The sequence below is a fragment of the Taudactylus pleione genome, unplaced genomic scaffold (genome assembly GCF_031769625.1).
Source record: "Taudactylus pleione unplaced genomic scaffold, aTauple2 ptg000043l, whole genome shotgun sequence".
Classification (NCBI taxonomy): Eukaryota; Metazoa; Chordata; class Amphibia; order Anura; family Myobatrachidae; genus Taudactylus; species Taudactylus pleione.
Window position 1 is genome coordinate 7,784,078 of NW_028284445.1, and position 23,825 is coordinate 7,807,902.

The window sequence follows — 23,825 nt, forward strand, 5'->3', positions numbered from 1 at the left end:
ACACTCCTCCTAAACCACATTCACTACCAACACTCTTGCAGCACCCAGTCACACACTCTCCTCCCCTCCATATCCTTCCAACACATCAGCAGCATAGACACTCTACTCCCCTTGCATTCAATTCCAACACCCCCGCAGCACCTAGTCACACGCTCTCCTCCTACTGCATTTGCTTCCAACACCCTAGCAGCACCCAGTCACACAATCTACTCCCCCTGCATTCACTGCCAACACCCCAGCAGCACCCAGACAGACTCTACTCCCCCTGCATTCACTTCCAACACCCCAGCAGCACCCAGACACTCTACTCACCCTGCTTTCACTGCCAACACCCCAGCATCACCTAGTCAGACTCTCTCCTCGGCTGTCACTGCCAACACCTCACAACCCACACACTCTACTTCCCTGCATTCACTGCCATTCTAACACCTGAACAGCAGCACCCAGACACACACTCCGCCCTCAATTAAATACCAACACCGTAGCACACAAATACTACCTGTTGCTGACCCGGGTCTTCTGTTCTTGCTATTTGCTGCTCCCACAGCAACAGCAGAGGAAGCAGGTCCCTCATGTGTGGGGGAAATAAAACAAAGGAGGGAGGGGCAATGCACTCCAGGCTCTGCACTGTCCTTTTAATGTACATTGGTGCGGTTTCCTTGCTGGAGATCCATCCCTAGAAACCCGACTACTTGGTGGGGTCCCTGGGCGAGGGAGAGCTAAGGTACATGCCCCTGGGCAATCTGCTCATCCCTGCTCTGGGGCGCATAAAGTAGTACCTGGGACAACAGAGGAGATCAGTGTGCCCCCTACAGGGCTGGCGCTCGGAGATGACTACCTTCCATTGACTCCTGTATTTACGTCCCTGGCAAAACATCCTCCTATGCTAATCATACTTCACTCACCACCAAGGTCTCATCTACTCATTGTACTTCTCTACTGATCTGTACTTCTCTGAAGCTGGGTACACACTGACAGGTATATCGATCAGCCCATATATTGGGTGCCCGTCAGCCGGTGTGTACCAGCGATATATCTGTGAACGACGTCTTTCATGGACATATTGCGTCGGCTCTGCTGCACAGCCGATTCCAGATATATCTGCCCATCGGGCAGTGTGTACGGGCGATCTGCCGACCGCCTGTACACTTGCTGCACACGCCCCCCAGCCAGAGACAGATGATGGTCGTTCAGTGTGTATGAACGACCATCATCTGCAGATCACTCGATCTGTAGATATGTCTGTTCAGTGTGTACCCAGCTTGGCCCCCACCTCATATTAAATTGCCAATATCCTTTAAATATCCAAACCTAGATCTATGTTTGTTTTGAACTGTTTAAATAAGAGTAAATCCACAGATCATAAGTCACGGCTTGCCTGGAGGCAGGTAAAGGTAGAAGGACATGTTGCAGGTGTAAACAACAGCACATTTTGTCTTTGGAGGAGTGGTTAAGTGATTGCTGACTAAGCACAAAGGACTGGCGAGAGGCTGGTCCGCACCTGAGTCTCACAGTCACAGTACACCTGGCAGGCACAGGGAAAGTTCCTTTCAGTTGGAGATTAGTTTCCTTTTGTTCAGCTGTGATTGTGTTCACCCAGCAACCTGAAACAGGGAAGAGTGGTTCATTTCTGGAGAAAGCTTTACTATTAGAGAGGCTAATTTTCCCTTCATGCAGGTAACCATTGCTATTAATTTATTTTATATATGTACATGATATTCTGTAACCCTTTCTTCCATCATCTAGAGTATATCTTTGTTTTGCTATTTTTTGTGTGATCAGTTGCTCTTTTGTAATTACAAAATAATTTATTATCGTCTATCCTATAATTAAGCAATAGTACATGTGGGAAGTTTTGGATCAAAGCAATTTGTAGCATGTAAAAGTCCTCTTGGAGGGTCTGTAATTGCTTTTTTTGCTTTATAACATAACTCCCATTGATAACACTGAGCTATTAACTTTTCTCTCTTTTTCAGAACATAAACAAATACAATAACGACATCATTGTGTAGACACATAGGGGTAAGGAAAATACATAGATGCATTATTTTGTCAGTGGGAGGTTATAATAAGGGGTTTTGGCAGTAAACCAGGGACCTAAGATATTAAATTTATTGAATGAGGCTTATAGAGTATATAATACATTTGAGGCTATAATCAATACATACTGTACACCAGCACTGGGCATTAAAGAATGACGTGTTCAAGTGCGTAATCAATAGAGCTGCTTGAAAATGTTGAACCATTCGAAATTGTATAGAAATAGTTTGATGGTTATGAATGCGTTCATGGTAGAAAAACCAGTTGATTATTTGAATGTGTTTTAAAAATTTGCAGTTCGCTATTTGTATTTGGAAGTCTTTTAAATAGTTTTATTTTTATTTACAAATGTGTCCTTTTTTTTCGTTTTGTTTTTAAATTGAGACTGCAAACCTTACTATATTTGAGGTTTTATATTAAAAACTGTGTGTATCTTGGATCAATGTATTTATTTTTCTTATTTTTATTTTAAAATTTAATTTTCTCATCAACTAGAAGTTTTTAGAACATAGAAATTCCAGCATATTTTCATACCAATTTGATAGCCGGTTTGAACATCTTTAGTAATCGGGCAGTTAAATGTATACATAACCCAATCAGTTTTATCTACCACTGATCATTTTTCGTGAGAGAAACACTTTTTTTTTTTTTTACATTAATTATACTTTTGTTATTGTTTATTAAGATGCTGGAAAATATGAATATACGATGGGATTTACTGTCTTTTATCTAAAAGCTTTCTCTCCCACCAGCATATTCACCATATAAGGAGCTATGGGAGCAGCAGCCTAAGTTGGCCACACATCTAAAGATTGTCTGTCCAACCAGCCAACTAGCTGATTGGTTGCAATGAAAATCTGGTAAGGTATGAAAGCAAATGACAATCAGCAATTTGCTCCCAAACGCCTGAAAATGGACAAAAACTGTTGTTTGAACAAATTGTTTATATCAAACATTTAACAAACTTGTCTGACGACCATTTTCATCTGTTTTCTGGCATTTGGGAGCAAATTGCTGATTGTCATTTGCTTTCATACCTTAGCAGATTTTCATTCCAACCAATCAACTAGTTGGCTGGTTGGACAGATAATCTTTAGATGTGTGGCCAGCTTTAGAGTTCTGTAAGAACATCAGATTGGATTTAAAGCACATTCCTTTTTGTTTATGCACTAAATAGTGGAATAAAATAGATTTATTCTATGTTACTTTAAGGGATTTAATCTGTTTAATGAAGCTGCTAGACAAGTAATGGAAAAGGAGGCAAGCCACCTGGAAAAAGAGCATGTACACAATGTGTATGAGAAGATTGCACCATACTTCAATGACAAACGTTACAAAGCCTGGCCAAGAGTACAAGAGTTCCTGTTGGCTCAGGAGCCGGGAAGTCTAATTGCTGACATAGGTAAGTGCATTAATAGAATATTTTCACTCAATAACTGATCGTTATAGGATTTAAAGGACAAAAGATTAAGAGAGGATTTTTTTCTTAAAACTAAAGGTGCATACACACAATGATTTTTTGAACGATTATCGTTAACAATATTGTTCAATCGTTGAAAAAAATCGTTCACTTTCTAAGTTAAAACGATGAACGATTATCGTTCATGCGCGTTCACGTTTGTTTGTAGTTCAGTCAGACTGACCAACTCAACTATTTTCATTAAGGGAATATGCAAAAATCGTTTGTAGTTCAAAAAAATCATTCATTACATTTAGTAAATTAACGAAGTTAGTAAACTATTTTCGTTCACAAAATCGTGTGTATGCACCTTTAAGGGGGGTATTTATGGAGAGAGATAAAGTACTAACCAATCGGCTTCTAACTTGGGGTCTGATTCAGCAAGGATCGCAGTTGTTAATACGCAATCGGCCGATTATTCCGCACTGCGCATGCATACGCATCACAGTGCGCGAACCAGCCGCTGCGATCAGAACTGTGATCGTAGCGGTGACGCAGTCCCATCGCAGAGTGATTGACAGGAAGTGCCATTTGTGGGTGGTGACGGGGGGGGGGATCTCGGGCGAATGCAGGTGTGCCAGTGCGTTTCAACAGCGTTGCAGGGGCGTGTATATAGTAAATTGGCCACTGCGATACCAAACACAGTTTGAGGCCTCATAGCGTGCGCTGAAGTTAGCAGTTCCTGAGTGAGGTCTGACCTGCCTTAACTGTGCGTATGGGTCCAATGTCACTGTTGCCAAAGTATATGGATGTGTGTAAGTGGAAATGGGCGTCCTTACGTTAGGCTGCAATCACAATGCGAATGCAAATCTTTTACACATCACCGCTGATATTAGCAACTGCGTTGCGTGCGTTTTGGCAGAATAGCGATCCTTGCTGAATCAGGCCCTTACATTTTGCAGGCTGTGTTTGAAAAATGACAGTTATAATCTGATTTATTAGTACTTTATCTTTCACAATTTTATCTCTTTCCAAGCTATGATGGATCTCCCCCCCCCCCCCCCCCTATGTAACCTACTAAAAAAAAAAATTAGCCATTTTCCCAAAAGGGGGTCTATGTACTAATAATCGCAGAACTGCCACGATTATCATCTATCCATATTGCACGTGAACATATTCCTGCTATGTACAAAGGGGAACTTGCAGGGACAGCGATAGCAGTAACCACTGTCCCTGAGAGTTATATGCCTGGAATCATGTAGAAGTTTTTCACATTTGTGAATGACTTTTCTGGGGGAAGCTGCCACTGCGCATGTGCACAGTGTAAGCTTCCGGTGCCCACACACATACCGATGTGCACAGTGTAAGCTTCCGGTGCCCACACACATACCGATGTGCACAGTGTAAGCTTCCGGTGCCGGCCGGAGGCTGCGAGAGAGAGCTCAAAAGATCTCTTTCATGCTCCTGGAGCCTCCATAGGCTGTGAAGTCTCCTACATTGTGCCATTAGTACATAGGAACAATTCATAAAATTATGCAGAAACTGCAGTAGCTGCATAATTTTATGTGGCAAACCGCTTGATACATAGGCATCAAAGTCTTAAAATTATTAGAAAAATAAAAATGTATTGGCTAAAGTTGCAAATTACCTAAATTGCATTTCACAAGATCAATTAGCTTTTCATGGATTCTATGTGTTAAAGCCTGTTAACACATAATATATAATTTAATGGGTGTTTAAAAGGGTCTAGAGGGAAAGGGGCTCTAATTGAATAGCCCTGGGCTAGAATACCCGGGGCTAACCACCCTTTTTCTCACCTGTTAAATTAACATGTATAATTTAATTTACCCCCTTAGTGTGGGTGGGAGCATGGGTGGGGGGTCATTTATGTAAGATAAACCCAACCCTATCATTTCTGACTTGACTGCGCGTTCATCTAGCCAATGGCCAAAGCTCCAGAACATGTGTATTTGTCATTGAAGCTGAAGTTTATTTTGCTCTGGTATTTTGTGCTTGATGAGAAAGATAAATGTACACTGTAATTTCCATGGTTCCGGCTAACACAACATATCAATGACATCACCTATCCTTGCTCTATCTCCTCTAGTACATGACCTGTGAGAGCTATACTGTGCTTTTGATTAGCCATTATTTGTGAAAGTAATTGCGTTACATTGGGAAAATTTATTATTCAATCTTAATTCAGGAGAAAACTATTGTGACTAACAATTACCTGTAATTGCTCATTTCAATACATAGCCTTTTAATTGTTCTCTTGCTGAAACCGCTCAAACGAAATCGGAGGGCTGTAATTATATTGGTATTACAAGCAGATTGCATTAGATAAGTGTATGCTAATAAGGATAAATGGATTGCATAATTTTTTTTTGTTTGTTTTAAACGATCGCAGTAGACGTCTATTACCAAGGGACTTGGGGTGGTGTTTAATGGGGTGCACAAGGCTGAAATGCAATCGCTATAAGCATGTATTCTCAGTACTTCTCTATCATCTTTGGAAGGACACCGCACTATGGTTTTGTAATTTAAATGATTTGTCACTTTTAAACATCTGGCATACTAGCCAGATACACACCGATGCCTGCAAGTCACAGGCCATTACATTATCCCATTGAGTCTCAGCCAAGAGTCTGGCGCTTCGTTCAAGTTGTGCACAATGGAGGCGATACAATTCAGGACGATGTGAATAGCGACAGGAAGGAGTTCCCGGAGTGATTCAATTAACAGAACTGTTAAGCAGGGCCGGATTAAGGTGTGTGGGAGCTCAGGGACAACAAACTTGTGGGGGGCCCTATATACCACAGTTTCTTGTCACCCTAGGAACATTTTTTTTTTCTTTCTATTCACCTTAATGCCCCTCTTGCAATGCCCACTGTAGTAGTGCTCCTGATGCAATGTCGGTCCCCAGTAGACGTGCCCCTTATGCAGTGCCCCCAGTAATGGTCCCTCCTTATGCAGTGCCCCCCTGTAGTAGTGCTCCAGATGCAATGTCCCCAGTAGACGTGCCCCCAGTAATGGTCCCTCCTTATGCAGTGCCCCCCTGTAGTAGTGCTCCTTATGCAGTGCCCCCCAGTAGTAGCCCCCCCTATGCAGTGCCCCCAGTAGTGGTCCCCCATCTATGCAGTGCCCCCAGTAGTTGTCCCCCCCCCATGCATTGCCTCCTGTAGTAGCCGCTCTTCCATATACCATGCCCCTATGAAGCTGCCCCTCTATACAGTGCCATTGCCTCTTACACACACATATAAAAAGAACAACTTCCCGGAATCCCCGCTCCTGACGCGACTGCAGCTGTCCGCTGTGAGTCCTGGCTCTTCTCCTGCACCATGGGGAAGACGTCATGACGTCTCTCCCTTCACCCGCTGCGGGGGGAGCCGGAAAGGCGGACCTCATGAGTGAACTCCAGCTGGCTCCCTCCTTTGACTCGGCAGTCTATGAGAGTCTGTATGACTCTCATCGGCTGCTATTACAAACACACAGCCACCGCTGGCTGTGTGTTTGTTACTCTGTAGTGTGCACCGCGGTCTGCACTACAGTAGCGGCGGGTGCAGATAGTGGGCCCTGGTATGTGGGGGCCCCGGAACGACCGCCCGTCACCCCCCTTAATGTGGCCCTACTCTTAATTCAGATTAAAAAACCACTTAAGTCGCAGAATGCCGATTACCGTGCCTTAAACTAGGTGTTTAGTCGTGCTAACCGGCATTCTCCAGCTAAAGTGCCGGCTGTGAGGCTATTGGCTCCATGCTAAGCCTGAAAACAGCACTTAAGTCAGATTTCTGCTCGCACCTCAGGAGGGCTGTCATCCAGTAGCCATATCTTGCCAAGATTGTATATCTGCAATCCCTTGTATGCTTATGTTTTCCTTATTAATGCCCAAATGCAATAACCTCTGAGTGGATGGTGCTTTTTTTAACGTTGACTCAACACATTAATTATTCCGAATATTAATCATAAAACTTTAGAACACCCTTATCCCGAACAGTAGCTTCACTAGAAAGCACAACGTTCACCCCAAGTTCACTTCAATGCGGAAAATGGCTACTCACCAAATGGGGGAGATTTATCAAATCTTTAAGAGAGATAAAGTGGAGAGAGTACCAACCAATCAGTTCTGTGCTAGAAAAGTAACTTTTCTAGCACAGCCTGTAAAATGACAGTTAGAAGCTGATTGGTTGGTACTTTGGGCCTGATTCAGAGCCGCTCGTGAGCGGACGCTTGTTCGTTCCGACCGATGTTCGCACAACTGCGCATGCGTACGGATTTTAATATGCATGCGCGAACCAGTCAGTGCGGCCGAAAATCGTGTGCTCGCTAAATAGCGAATGCCTGCTATTTTGAGTGACAGAATGAGGCGTATGTGGGTGGTAACAGGGGAAGGTGCTTGAAAACGGGGAGTGGAGATCAGAACGCAGGCGTGCCTAAAGGTCAAAACGGGCGTTTTAAGGGTGTGCATAATTACTAAAGCAGCGTCATCGACCACGTCACTTGGTTGTTTTATAGTTAGAACTGCTCGCATGATTGTGGTAGGAAAAACCAACCACAAGAATAGCGAGCAGTTCATACGCCGTCCGATGTACTCGATTAGTCTAATATATAGCGGACATGACGTATGATGCGAGCGGCCAGGGGTGTTTTTTTCAAAATTACGTTCGCATGTTTTGTTCGCTCGTTTAGACATAGAGGCGTGAACAGACCGCAAAGAGCGAACGGTTAATTTAAATAGCCAGCCCCTTTTTCTGGACGAGTGAGCGCAAATAGTGTCCGGCTCTGAATCGGGCCCTTTATCTCCACTTTATCTCTCAATTTTGATAAATTTCCCTCAATGTGCGTTCCCGTTAGGCTGTTTCAGAGAGGCGCCGCGCCCTGCCCGATTTGAAAGCACTGAAATGCTCCCTGCCCTTAGGGCGGTACCCCGCTTTAACAGCCGTCCCCAACCGTGGGCCGCAGTGTCCCACAGTGAGAAAGTTCCAGTGAAGAAATCACCAGCGAGTGAATAGATGACATCTATTCACATTGCGGGGATAGGTTGGGGGGCAGTCAAGCATTTCCGTGAGTGCTGGGCACGCCCCCTACAGTAATGAAAAGGAGAAGCATCTCAAGGCCATGCCCCTTTTCTGAGTGGCCACGACCCCTTTTCATGCACACGCTCATGTGCCCTTTTCCAACAGGCCTGCCTGCGCTAGCGTGAAAATAACAATCTTTGCAATCTAAGATTTCATTAAACAACACTTACTGTAGGTCAGATGGAGACATTGATGTAAGAAAGCCATGGCAGTATTCTCCTCAATTTGTGCCTTGCTGTGTTTTACTAGAACTGTAAGAGGTGATTACACAGACCAAGCAACCTGCACATTGTATAAATAAGAGTTTTCTGTTTAAAAAAAATATAGGGGTGTTACCATTAATCTCCATTATAAATCCACCAATGATTGATACTGCTGCTTGAAAAAGCAGACTAGTCCAAAATTCATAGTTCCTCCCTTTAAAATTATTTCTCACAGAAGCATCACTCTCTGCCACCTGCACCATGTGCGTATAGAAAAAGTTCTGTTTAGCATTAATACATTTTTCTTGAAATATGCCTTTGTTCATGTATTTTGCATTACACCTGTGAGGAGGTGAGATTCCCATCCTGCATCATCAGGAGTCCATCGTAAGTCTTAGCGATTCCAAGTTATCTTAATTTTGGATTTTGCCGCCAAGGTGAGAGATCTTTTGGTGGTTCTTGATGATCTGATGTTTCAATACAGAGATATTCTGCTGTGTGTGTCAGATCCATCTGTGTCCCTTAATCGTATCTTTGCTGCTTTTAGCTGACTTTGGCTCCATATCGGGTTTTTCGGTCAATATCAGTCGGAGGCGCTTCGTCTGGGTCGGCCCTCTTCTCATATCCCTTTTTCTTCCATCATCCCCATTATGGGCCATATTCAATTAGAAGCAAAAAGCCGTTTTCCGCAAAAAAGTATTGCCGATCTCGGCTTTTCACGTGGTCGGAACTGATCTCCAAAATCAGTTCTAGCTGGTTTTTCGCCTACGTGGAAAGTCAGTGCAATGTAAGAATAGCAGGAGATAACATTTTTATTTTGGGGTGCAAACACGGGGAAACCACTCGGAAACCTTGTGACAGACCCCCAAAGGACAACTGTGTAAAAGAAAATCCGGGAAAAAAACATAACACCCCAAAAAAGTCCTTTTGGGGGTGAAAAAGTACAAAGTGGGGGGACACGCATAAAAACTAGCGAAATAGCCTTCTTAGGGGTCTGCAAGGAAGGGTCAGGTGTTTAGGATTGCAGGTGCATGCAACAGGTGCGTTTTTCACTTTTTTTTTTTTTTAAACTTCACTTTAGACAATTTATAAGATACCAGCCCACTGTTTAAAGTACCCCAAATTTGACAAGACTACTTTTTTTCCCAAAAAAATACTGCTTAACGCCATTCTTCACCACTCTTTACAAGGATGCTAATAACAAGGTTTTTAAACCACTTCAGTACCCCAAATAGTTTTATTAGGGCTATTGGAACACTTCTACATTGATCCCCAATGTTAGTGCATCTTTTTGGGGGGTTCAGACTCATTTTCCCTATTCTGACAGTACTTTTCGCCTGTTTGACATTCGCCGCTTGCCGTTATCACCAGGTTAGTAATTTAATAGGGCGAAAAGCGGGGACGTGCACGATAAGTTTTTTGCTGCAAAAAGTCGGGTAGGCGGAACTTTTTTGCTGACGCGAAACTAATTGAAAACGTCCCTATGTGAGCTACACAAAGTTTCACGTATTTAGGTGTCCAGATTTCAAGTAATCCCCATCTTCTCTACGATTTACATTTTTCCTCAGTAAACCGATCTGTCTCAATGGAGTTGGAGGGTTGGAAGAATTTACTATTATCTTACTTAGGCAGTGCAAACCTGATTAAAATGATATTGTTCCCTAAGCTAATGTATCCTATTCAAGTTCTTCCCTTCCTTCTATCTAATAAAGATGCACAATTGGTTAATTTATATATTTAGGAAGTTCATGTGGAATGGAAAGCGCCCACGACTTGGTTTAAATAATTTGCAACTTGGGTCTCGTGGCGGAATCAATTTTCTTAGTGTACAATTTAATTCTTACGCTGTTCACTTCAGATATGTTAAGGACTGGCTGTGTAACAGAGACCTACTGTACATGCTAATACTTCTCTTGAAAGGGAATTTTTGGAGGGTGGTGGTCTTATTAATTTTCTTCGCACCAGTGATCAGGAAGTCGTCCCCCCTAGGGTTGCGGGATAACCCATTGCTTTGGCAGACTAGAAAAACGTGGCACATTCTTCAGCACAAGTTTGGACTGAATGCGCATAAGTCTCTGTACCTCACCTTTCTTTCCAAACCCGGACTTTCAAAGTGGTAGGGCCTCGTATCCGTTTAACATATGGTGTGCTCAGGGGGTGAGTGATATAGGGACACTTGTTTATAAATACACAAAAAAAAACCTCACGATCCAGGAGGCTAGGGAGTTATCCCACATTAGCAGCATGCCCTCTTGCATTTTTGAAAGCACAACACTATATTAGCTCAGTTGTGTGTTTTTTCAGGTTTGGATTGGAACAACCCACTGAATACCCTCATACAAACTCAATCTCTGACAACAAAAGCCATTTCCATAATTTACACCCTTCTTTGTCCTGTATATTTACCCGATAATTATCTTGCAAACCTTGCTCATTGGCTCTCCTGATTTCCAAATTTAACAATAGATTATTTAATTCGATCCCATGACGAAGCCTGCACATTGATGCCTTACTCTCCTTATACCGCAATGTTTTTAAATATCCTACATAGAGCTTATTCATCTCCCTATAAAAGTTTGTTTTCTAGTAACCTCGCCAAATTCAAATTGTTATAAATGTGGAGCTCAATCTGCAGATTTGTACCATTGCCTTTGGGCATGCCGCACTATTTGTGGTTTTTGGCTTCAAATACGTGCCTACTCCACCCTCACTTTCTCTGTTTAAAGCCAAATTACATTCATTGTTTAGAATGAATTGGGTTGAAGTAATTTTAGATAAAACTGAGAAATTCTTCCTTAAGATCTTTGTGGGAGAGTTATATAGATACTTTCTACCTCTATGGGTTCCCAAATCCATAATAGTTTGGTATCTATTACAATTTGCAGCTAATGACCCTCCGATACGATTATAACAGAATTTTTCTTTTCAATTTTTCATATGTAGATTTGGTGGGGGGGACAGGGGAGAATGGCAAGCTATTTAGTGTGGGTTTTTTTGTTTTTATGTTTTCCTTATAATTTGTTGTACCATTTTATTCTTCTTTTGCATAGCAATGACTCCATATGTGAATAGTACCTCTTTACAGCTTGGATGATGATATACACCTTTAGTACTATTGTACAACTGTTTGTGATCATTGCTTTCCTTTTTTTCACGAACATTTGTATTATTGTTCATTGCAATGTCTGTAAATGTGACACTCGATACTTCAATAAAAAATGTATTTAAAAAATGTCCTCCCAAATATGGGCAAATCTCTTAATTCCGCCAACAACTTAACCAGCAATTTTGTAAATGTTCTTTGAGATGTTGCAAAGTCAAAAGGCAGAAAGACTAACTGAAAGTGATGTCCCATCACCGAGGCCTTGAGATACTTCCTGTGCTGAACTGGCACGCATCCTTGAGCTTTATGGATGAGAGAAAATCTCCTTAACTGATGGCCCATGAGGATTAAAGTCATGGATTCCATATAAAAATGTCTACCATTTGACAAACTTGTTGTTCCTGCTCATGTCCAACATTATGTAAAAGGTTCCTGAGGATTTTCTGACAAGGAAATGGTATTGGAGTAAAACAAGAGATATGGTAAGAACTTACCTTTGTTATCTCTGTTTCTACGAAGTCCATAGGGTCCACAGGGTGACCTTGGGGTATAGCTGGATCCTGGATCCTCGGGCACCACGGAGTTAAAGCTTTTAGCTGCTCCCAGGATGCACTTGGGTCCAACCTCCCCTATACCCCGCCCCCGAGCCACAGGCACCTCAGTTGGTAAGCAGCCCAGGCCGGAGGAGGAGACGAAACAGAGAGAAGGAAGACTGGAACACGCAAGAACCATACTCACAGAAATGGGAGACGGAAAACCGGTGACCAGTCACAGAGCCCATATGAAGCCAGGTGCGTCAGGGCGGGTGCCCTGTGGACCCTATGGACTTCGTAGAAACAGAGATAACAAAGGTAAGTTCTTACCATATCTCTTGTTTTCTACTTCAGGGTCCATAGGGGTCCACAGGGTGACCTTGGGGATGTCCCAAAGCAGTCCAACTAAGGGCGGGGACGCTCCTGTGCTGATAGGAGAACCCGGCGCCCAAAGGATGCATCCTGAGAGGCAAAGGTGTCAAACGCATAGAACCTCAAAAAGGTCTGAATGGAAGACCAGGTGGCCGCCTTACAGAGCTGAACAGCAGAGGCGCCACGGCTAGCAGCCCAAGAAGGGCCCACGGACCGAGTGGAATGAGCCTCAACAGAGGCTGGAACAGGTAAACCCTCCTGCATATAAGCCTCAATAATAACAGAACGAAGCCAACGGGCTAGAGTCTATTTGTTGGCAGGCCAACCCCTCTTGTGAAAACCAAAGAGGATAAACAAAGAATCCGACTTCCTCACAGAACTAGTCCGGTCCACATAAACCTGGAGTGCCCTTACAACGTCTAAGGAAGTCTCCCCAGCCGAAAGATCAGGTGACTGAAAGGCTGGTACAACAATTTCCTGATTAATGTGGAACCTGGAAACCACCTTAGGCAGGAAATCAGGACGAGTGCGAAGCACCGCTCTGTCCTGATGAAAAATCAGAAAAGGGGGACGACAAGAAAGCGCCCCCAAATCTGAAACCCTCCTGGCAGAAGCAATTGCCAAGAGGAAAACAGTTATAAAAGTTGGCCACTTGAGCTCCACTGACTCCAAGGGCTCAAAAGGAGGACCCTGTAAGGCCCTAAGAACCACCGCCAAATCCCACGGGGCCACAGGTGGCACAAAGGGAGGCTGGATTCTCAAAACACCCTGGAAAAAGGTGTGTACGTCCGGCATAGCAGCGATCCTGCGCTGGAACCACACCGACAGACCAGACACGTGTACCTTCAGTGAAGAAAGACGTAATCCTAAGTCCAAACCGGACTGAAGGAAAGCCGGAATACGCGAAACTCGGAACACCTGGGGATCATAGTTTCTGGCCTCGCACCACTGAAAGTAAGTGTGCCACACTCTGTGATAGATCCTCGCGGAAGCAGGCTTGCGCGCCCTCAGCATGGTGGTAATAACGGAGCTAGAAAAGCCCCGAGACCTCAGGACGGCTGTCTCAAGAGCCACGCCGTCAAAGATAGTCGACCCAGATCCGGGTGAAGACAGGGCCCCTGAGACAACAGGTCCCGCCGTTGAGGTAGGAGGTACGGAGCGTCGATGGACAGGCTCCGCAGATCGGAGTACCACGGCCTTCTGGGCCACGCTGGGGCCACCAGGATCAGTGTGCCTCCGTCCTGTTTGAACTTGCGCAGGACCCGAGGCAGCAGAGATATCGGAGGGAACAAGTAAGCCAGTTGAAACAGCCATTTCACCGACAGCGCGTCTATCAGACTTGCGCCTGCGTCCCTTGTCCTTGACCCGTACACAGGCAGCTTGTGATTGTAACGGGACGCCATATCAGGTCCAGCTCTGGCAGCCCCCACTTGTCCACGAGTAGTTGGAATACCTCTGGATGAAGCGACCATTCCCCGGGATGCACATCGTAACGGCTGAGGAAGTCTGCCTCCCAATTGAGGACTCCTGGGATGAAAACTGCCGAGAGAGCTGGAAGATAGCGCTCCGCCCAAGCCAGGACGCGGGACACCTCCGACATCGCAGCTCGACTGCGAGTCCCTCCCTGGTGATTGATGTACGCCACCGTGGTGGCGTTGTCTGACTGCACCTGAACGGCCCTTCCGTGAAGAGCGGTGCCGGACGACTGCAGGGCTCTGTATACTGCCCGCAGTTCCAGGATGTTGATGGGAAGAATCGCTTCCTCCGCCGACCAACGACCCTGAAGTGACAAGGAGCCTGTCACCGCCCCCCAACCCCGGAGACTGGCATCTGTCGTGAGCAGAACCCATTCCGGGATCCAAAAGGGGCGCCCCTCCAGGAGATGCGCTGTCTGCAGCCACCAGGCTAGGGACAGACGCACCTCCGAGGACAACACCAGCATCTGAGAGCGGATCCTGTGTGGCAATCCGTTCCATTCTGAAAGAATCAGCCCCTGCAGGGGCCTGGAATGGAACTGGGCAAACTCCACCATGTCGAATGCCGACACCATGGACCCCAAAACTCTCATCGCTGAGTGCACCGACACTCTGCCACTGCTCAGACAACTGTGAATCCGCAGCTGTAAGGAGGAGACCTTCTCTGGAGTCAGAAAAATCCGTTGCTGACGAGAGTCCAGCAGGGCCCCCAAATGAACCATCCGTTGTGATGGGATGAGGGAGGATTTCTTCCAGTTGATCAACCAGCCGTGCGCCTGTAGACAAGCGACCGTCAGGTGGAGATGCTGGATCAGTACCTCCGGGGAGCTTGCCAGCAAGAGGAGGTCGTCTAGATACGATAGCAACCGTATCCCCTGGCTCCGAAGGTGAGCCGCCATGACCGCCATCACCTTGGTAAATACCCTTGGTGCCGTGGAGAGACCAAAGGGTAGAGCCCTGAATTGGTAGTGGTTGTGGAGAATAGCAAACCGCAGAAACCGTTGGTGCGATGTTGCTATAGGCACATGGAGGTAGGCGTCCTGGATATCCAGGGAGACCATATAATCTCCCGGTTCCATCGCCAGTATGATGGAACGCAAAGTTTCCATCCTGAATTTGGGAACCCTGAGAAACCTGTTCAGGGACTTCAAATTGAGGATGGGGCGATGAGAGCCATTGGGTTTCTGCACCAGAAACAGCGTAGAGTAATACCCCATCCCACGTTGAGACTGTGGTACGGGTATAATGACCCCCGCCGTCAGCAAGGCCTCTATGGCTTCCTGAACCTGCAAGGCCTTGGTTTTGTCCTGAGAAGGACTTGTGCAAAAAAACTGGCAAGGCGGCCTGTGCCGAAAAGACAGGGCGTACCCCTGGGAGACCACTTCTCGCACCCAGGCATCCGTGGTGGTATTGTGCCAGCACTGGGCGAATTGAAGAAGTCGGCCTCCCACTCTGGGGTCCCCCAGAGGGAGGCCCGTCCCATCACGCAGAAGGCTTATCTTCTGGCTTGGAAGAAGGGCGCCTAGCACTCCAGGCTTGCTTCTTTGGCTTTGAGGCGGTCTTGGGTGCGGACTGCCTCGGGAAGGACTGACCCTTTGCCTTGCCCTGAACCCGAAAGGAACGAAACGCCGAGCTCCGGACCTTAGCAGGTGTAGTAGCTGAAGGGAGGAAGGCTGACTTGGATTTTGCCAGGGTATCTACTATTTTGTCCAGGTCCGGACCAAATAGTAATTCCCCATTAAAAGGTAAGGCCTCCAAGCCTTTCTTTGAATCCGCGTCTGCTCTCCAAGACCGCAACCACAAGGATCTACGAGCAGACACTGCTGCCGCCGAAACCCTAGAGGTCAACAGGCTAGCATCCAAAGATGCTTCTCCAATGTAGGAGGCGGCATCTCTCATCTGTCCTAACAACGCCCCCTGGACGTCCGGAGATTCATCCGTAAACGTGTCCTCCAAGGCGTTGGCCCACCCCTCAATGGCCTTGGCCACCCAGGAGATGGCCATGGACGGCCGGGCTACAGCCCCTGAGAGAGAATAAATAGACTTTAGACAAGTCTCCACCTTCCTGTCCGTAGGATCCTTCAGCGAGGATATAGACGGCAATGGCAAAGTAGCACTCCTGATGAGGCGTGTTACATGGGAATCGACTGCAGGCGGAGTTTCCCATTTCTTACAATGCGCTTCCGGGAATGGATAATTGGACGCCAAGCGTTTCTGTGGCAGGAAACGCTTACTGGGCGTCTGCCAGGCCACCGCCATGTGATCAGTCAACTGATCAGACAAGGGGAACGCTGTAGAAGTAACCTTAGCTTTTTTAAAACTAGGATACCTTGACTTGGGAGCGGGTGCCTCATCCTCAATCAGAAGAATAGCCCGCACCGCCTTAACCAGAGCCCGCACATTGATGGAAGACTTAGTGTCTACCTCCTGGACTGAGGCATCTGAGGCTGAGTCATCCTGTACCTCACCATCATCCGAAAACCCCTCAGAATCCGAAAGATGCGCAGCCTGTGCCATGACTGAGCGTTTAGACGCCCTGGAGGGCACGTCACTGCGCAACATCGACTGAAAAGCCGAAGATGCTGCCGCCAAATCTTGGACAGTGTGGGAAAGCGCATCCACCCAGGGTGGAGGAGCTGTCACAGGAGCCTGAAACGGCACCACAGCCGGCTGTGCCACAGGGGTGGACTGAATATACATTGGCAACCCCGCATAGGGACCAACAGGCTGAGACCCCGGGGGAGTCTGCAATAATTGTGGGACACCCGGGGAATGGGGGATGGCAGGCTGGGGCAACGCCCTAGTAGGGGCGGCAGTCGGGACCGACAGACGGTCCGCGATTGACACCAGCACCTGGGAAAACATCGCCCATGGTGGCTCCTGCGAAATGGGAGGTTTAGACGTACCAGGGACCGCCTGGCACCGTCCGCACAGGCCGTCCTGTGACAAATCCTCCCTATCCACTCCTGCAGAACAGCGCCTGCAGGAGAACAATGCTGGAGCCCCGGAGTGCTCAATCTCCTCCTCAGACATGACTTAGGAAGAAAACGTGCGCACTCACCAGTGTGCTGAACAACAGCCCACAATATGGCACCGTGTAGCACACAACTGTATGTGACGGACCTCACAAATACGTGATCTATATAGGTGAGGTCAGTAGAAACACCCTTCCCCCGCACACCTGTAGGGCTTGTAGGAGAAGGAAAGGGATAGGTATAGGCTGACAGTAAGTAGAAAAAAGACACAGACAGGCAGCACTAGCAAAAGTCACATACCATGCAGGAAGATATACTCACTGCACCTTTCCACTACAATCAACCTCCCAGATTCAGTGTCTGGGAGGGCTATAGCGCTGTGTACACTGTCCTTCTGCAGGGGAGAGGTACACAGGGGGACCGGTCCGCGTGCTCCCTGAGAGTATCCACGCTGCCACAGAGAAAATGGCCGCTGGAGACCTCAGAGGAGGAGTGGCCGAGTATCTGCAGCTCAGCGACGCCAGACTCCGTGCTGAAAGGCGCGCTGAGCTGAGGGGAGGAGCCGCTAGACAGGGAAGGCTTCCTCCCCTGGCTAGCATATTAACCCCCGGGTTGCCGGCATCCCGCTTGCCGCGATATTAACCCTGGTGGTCTAGTGGTCTGGCGGGGTATGCCTCCGCTGGAGGGGGGGCCCGCCGCCACCGCTAGCGCCCCCGGTCTGTCCCCTAGACCGGGGGCATGGGACTGCATTTGAAAAGAACCCGCGCACTGCCGCTAATCAGCGGTGCGCGGCTTACCTGATCTCCCCGGCGTCTTCCGGCAGCAGTCCCGGGGGAAACCAGAGTCCGGCTAGTACAGACTCTGGCTTCCCCCGCCGCGATCCCCAGTTCAGTGCTGGCGTCGCGGCGCCAGCAGGGAGGAGCGGCCGCGTGGACGTCTGTACAGACAGCCCAGTGCTGCTGCTCTAGAGAAAAAACTTATAGTAAAAAATAAATAAATTTAACTAAGTTAAATAAAAAATTAAAAGCTTTAGGGGGCTGCTCCTGCAGCCCTCCCCGCAGGGTGACCCGACTCCGGCCGGGCACCATCTAAAACTGAGGTGCCTGTGGCTCGGGGGCGGGGTATAGGGGAGGTTGGACCCAAGTGCATCCTGGGAGCAGCTAAAAGCTTTAACTCCGTGGTGCCCGAGGATCCAGGATCCAGCTATACCCCAAGGTCACCCTGTGGACCCCTATGGACCCTGAAGTAGAAAAAAACCTTTTGCCCTTCTGATCTGAAGCGATAAGGGTAATTTTGTGGGTCTTTAGATTAACATGTAAAGCTTCCAACTCTACCAAGGTTGATTGAGTCTTGGGGGTATATTTACTAGAGTGCGGCTTTTTAGAAGTGGAGATGTTGCCCATAGCAACCAATCAGATTCTAGCTATTATCTTCTAGAAGGTGCTAGATAAATGATAAGTAGAATCTGATTGGATCTCCACTTCCAAAAACCTGCACTTCAGTAAATGTACCCCTTGGACTGTAAAAAGCCATTTGCATTGGTGTAATAACCGAACGCCGCCTTTGACACATTTCTTATGTCGTCTAAAATGATAGAATAGGTTCATATGTCGGCATATTGTGCATTTCTTGCTCCCCCCTACCGCTGTTGGATTGAATGGTAATTGTTATGTAATCTGATTTCAACTTTCATCTTTATACTTAAAGGGGCTGCCTAGAGCAGTATTGTTACTGCGGTATGGTCTTTTTGGCCCATCGATTCTTGCATTTTTCATTTACTGATGCTGGAGGATGAAAATAGTTAGACCTTCGGGGAATTGTATAAGCATGACGTCTATTAGTGTCCCTAAACAAAGCAGGGCATGGTCTTGGCAATAGAGGGCACACAGCATGCAGCAGTCAACCAATAAGAAGCTACTGGCGCACATAGGGCCTGATTCAGACCCAGTCGCAAGTGCTGAGCGCTCGCAACTGGGTCGATGGTGGCCCAGAGCGCATGCGCACGACTGAGCCGGCTCCGTCGTGCGCATGCGCGAGACTCGGATAGCGACGGGCAATCCGTCGTTCCGTGTCTCGCACCAAAGGGGGCGTGCTGTCTATGTTGAGTGACAGCACGCCCCCTTTGGTGGGCGGGCCGGGTGGCTGCCCAGACGGAGGCGTTCCCATGAGAACGCCTACCGTCTGGGGGCGGCCCCACTGACATCACAAGTGATGTCAGTAGAAGAGCTTTCGGCTCTGTTAGAGCCGAAAGCTCTCTGGGGTTTGCGGCCATGAGACCCAACCACAAGGGTCTAGTCGCAAGCCCGATGGTCTTGACCATCGCAACCATCATCCTGGCCGCTCACATTAGCTGTGGGTGGCAACCCACAGCAATGCGAGCGGCCAGGAGGCCGCTCCATAAAGAAAAACGCCCTGATTCAAAGCGAGCGCTCTGTCAGAGCGTCCGGCTCTGAATCAGGGCCATAATCTTTTGCAACATGTTTCTCCAAGGATGGGTGGATTGTGTCTTGGCCATGAGCTTGCTGGTCTCTAGGCAGTTAGTCCAACCACTCCCATCAAAGCCACCCACTGTGTGCTGGATACTTTAAACTCACAATATGTATATATAACATATAGACAGAGAGGATAGGTGTAAGTTCAAAAAAACTTAAGACTTCAAAACTAAAAACAACAACTGACAAATACTTTTAAAGTACTCAAAGTTTTTATGCGTAATTGTTCTTTCCATATTTTGTGATTGCAGGTTGTGGCAATGGAAAATATCTACATATTAACAGTCAAGCATTTAAAGTGGGCTGTGATTATTCCTTTTCACTGGCTGAGGCTGCAAGAATTCGAGGCTATGAAGTAACCGTTTGTGATGGACTCCAGCTCCCGTACCGTGAAGGCTGCTTTGATGCTGTTCTGTCTATAGCCGGTAAATTAATAGGTCCTGAAATTATAATGCTTGGTCATGCATGAAGCTTTAATTAGTGCAATTATTTTTTCTGCAATTTTATATTTCTTTAATCTATGTATAACATGTGAAGTATGTAACTGACATATAACAACCCATAAAACTGCTATTGCGCATGGGGTAGCCAGGGTCTCAGGAAAGAAAGTTTCCCTTATATAGTACAGGTTGAGTCTCCCATATCCAAAATGCTTGGGACCAGGGTATTTTGGATATCAGACTATTCCGTATTTTGGAATATATGCATACCATAGTGAAATGTCTTAGGAATAGGGTCCAAATCTAAACACAGAATGCATTTATGTATTATATACACAGCCTGCAGGTAATTTTATACAATATTTTCAATAATTTTGTGGCTAAAAACAAAGTTTGTGTACTTTGAACCATCAAAAATCAAAGGTTTCACTATCTCAGTCAAGCTAAAAATATTTCGGAATATTTGGATATGGGAGACTCAACCTGTATATTGATTTCAGACACAAATCCTATTTGGAAGTTACATTTATTTTCCTTTTCTTATATAGAGCCGTCATGTTCTGCATACAAGATACATTTAATTAAGGCACAGCAGTCCCTGGATTAATGGAGCTTCAATCTAATTTCCTTACCACAAGCACAAAAACACACCAAGGCCAATTTAATCAGAAGACCATTAACTACCAGTACTACTGTATGTCTTTTCGTGGCTTTCCTTGATACTAATGTAATTTCACAAAGGGAAGATATAAAATGCATGCAGCTAGCACTCGGAGATGGAGCCAAACCCAAGGTTACAGCATTATAAGATGTACAAGTCTCAACTAAAAAATATAAAGTTTCAACAGCTCTGTCAAACTGCTGAAACTGTAACAAAAGCTATAGGAGAAAGAAAAGTTCATTAATCATGTCTAGTCCTGGGCCGGACCGGCCCGAAAGGCCAAGCAGCTCCTTCTCCCGGCACTTTGCTTGGCTGGCCTGCAGAGATATGGGGCGTACTGTGAATACACTTCCCTCGTGCGGTGTCCACGCCCCTTCTTTGGCACGCACACAGAGTGATTCATGGGGCCAAATCACAGCCCCAGTCCGTTCCTGCAGGGGGTAATGCATATGCTAGGCTAAACACAGCTTTGTCACCAATACAAGCTAAGAGCAAACATATAGGTTGTGTCTGTTTCTCTTTTGCCTATTCTGTCATTTTTATTTCTTCAGTCTACAATATATAATTTCTATAGCAAGGAAATTACCCAAGTTTGTTTTTTTAACTTGGAGGGGTAATATAATCAAGTTTGGGCACAAGAAAAGGATGTTATAAATTGAGAGTTGCCCTACTGCAAAAACTACATATGTGACCATAGCCAACTCTAGTCATTTATGTCTTCCTATATAGGACCAATCCAAATTTGGTCATACCATTTGGCTCTCAATAAAGGCAAGACCATTTGTTCATGTTAATTTTTCCTGGTGAAAGTTTTAAAAATACACTGAAACACTGACTGCAAATTGTGTTCATTTCATCATATTTTTTTTATTTTTGACCAAGAAAGCATCGTGTCGCAGCAAATGTTATATAATGGTCAAAAATCAAACCTGTTGTTGTAGTATATTTTTGATAATAAATTCCAAACAATTTTTTTTTTCCTCAGTTATCCACCACTTTTCAACCAAGGAACGTCGAATACGAGCCATTAAAGAAATGGCTCGAATACTAAAAGTTGGTGGACAGATGATGATTTACGTATGGGCAATGGAACAGAAAAGAAGGAAATTTGAGAAGCAAGACCTACTCATACCATGGAATATGGAGACAAGTCTACAGAATATCTCTGATAAACTACATGGTTCTATGGATCCAGGCTTGAAGAACCTCCCCATAAACGGGCCCTTCAGCAAGAGAAATACCAGCATAAAACAACGGACTAAAAGTTCCTCATTTGTTGGCGAGACTCCATCATCACTTCAGAATGGACTTAATTCATCAAGGTTCCTAGCACGATCTCTAGAATCAGGATTGGATATGAACTTTAAGTGTGGCGGTAGTGACCAAAAGCATCAAAGTATAACTTGCAGACTGTACGATTACTGCATTGAGGTTAAAAAACTCACAAATGCGTATCAGCCCAAACCGTCTCATTTCTTAAGGAGCTTTGGTGACTTTTTACCATCACACATGCAAAGCTTTGAGCACAATAAAAACAAGGTCATTGAATTACTGACATTCCCCCTCACTAATATGCATTTCTGGAAGTCTGCAAATGCAGAGCCTGGTACTGAAATAGGAGGCTTAAATAAAATTCCTTTGCCAGATTTGGGTTCTATTACCAATGGATTAGCAGATTTAAAACGTTTTCCTTCAAAGTATGCAGATCCCTCTGATAGTAGTGGAAACACAAACAATGACTCCAGTCTCCTCTCCGGCTGTGATTATAAGAGAGGCTCACAACACCATCAAACCCTGCAGGATGACCATAATGGCTGGCTGCGCTATTATCACATTTTTAAGCAGGATGAACTAAGTGACCTCATAGAGCAGCACATTCCTGAGCTTCATGTTGTACAGACATTCTTTGATCATTCCAATTGGTGTGTTGTTGCAGAAAAAAATCAACTGTGGAAGATTTAGTACAGGCCTGGCCAACCTGTGGCTCTCCAGCTGCTTTGAAACTACAAGTCCCAACATACCCTCCCACTGATCAGCTGGTATAGCATGCTGGGACTTGTACTTTCACAACAGCTGGGGAGCCTCAGGTTTGCCAGGCATAATGTCATTTTGTTCTAATGCTGGGTACACGACTACACACTAGGACGACAACGTCCGAGCGTCCAACTGGTAAGCAATATACACACTTGGCAATCAGCCGCTTGTTGTGTTTGGACTGACCTCAAAGCTGGACAGGCATTTAAATTTGACTGGCCAGATGTGCATTTCGGCGGGTCCCTACAGTCGCGGGTTGCATGTACACACAGCCAGATGCAGAAAGATATATTGGTGCATCGGCTGTGCAGCAAGGCCAACCTGATATATCTTACTATAGTTCAAACAGATCATAAAATATTTTCATGGCCAAATTATTTATGATTTTTTTTTTTGTATTTTATTTATCTATATTATTTTTATATTGTAACAAAGTGAATATAATTGTTGTTTTTAATACAAAGTGTTTTTCTTTTAAATACTAAACATTTTTTAAATAAATTATCTGCATGAAACTCCAATGTTAGAGGAGGGTTAATAAGCGTCTGGGTCGAGCAAAACATAAATCGTTACCTGTCCAACATATCTCCCATTAGCAAGTGCTGGGGAACAGGTTTAAGAGTATTTATGTATTTTCCCTAATGGTCACCATTGGTTGAAGGAGATCTTGTGAATGTTTAATGACCTGGTTTTCTATTCTGATCAAATGGATAAGATATATGGTTTAGGTATGGGATGCCGGCGGGCACGATCCTGACGGAAGGAGGTACGTATACTCTCCTTCCCCTCCCTGCCTACAGCCTAACCATCCCCCTAACCACAATACTTGCTTTCGGGATGCCGACACCAGGATTCTGACTGCCAGGTTGATAACCACATCCCAAATATATATATATATATACTGTGTGTATGTATGTATGTATGTATGTATATGTATATATGTGTATATATATATATATATATTATATATATATATATAATGTGTGTGTATATAGATAGATATATATATATATACTAAAA

General features: G+C 45.6%; 2 protein-coding genes across 3 annotated transcripts in view; one reads left to right on the top strand and one right to left on the bottom strand.

The window, feature by feature from the left end:
• Window positions 1-23,825, bottom strand: part of RFC3 (replication factor C subunit 3) — a 90,095-nt gene that overhangs the window by 28,638 nt on the left and 37,632 nt on the right. The window lies entirely within an intron of this gene.
• On the top strand, window positions 1,515-23,236 carry LOC148537840 (putative tRNA methyltransferase 9B). Of its 2 annotated transcripts, XM_088460149.1 has the most exons (5): window positions 1,515-1,677; window positions 1,977-2,022; window positions 3,253-3,442; window positions 19,922-20,095; window positions 21,757-23,236. In XM_088460149.1, exons 3-5 carry the CDS (start codon window positions 3,289-3,291, stop codon window positions 22,731-22,733), a joined length of 1,305 nt encoding a protein of 434 aa, XP_088316275.1. In that variant the 5' UTR covers window positions 1,515-1,677; window positions 1,977-2,022; window positions 3,253-3,288; the 3' UTR covers window positions 22,734-23,236. The 2 variants fall into 2 exon arrangements, with proteins under 2 accessions (XP_088316275.1, XP_088316274.1); XM_088460148.1 differs by lacking the exon at window positions 1,977-2,022.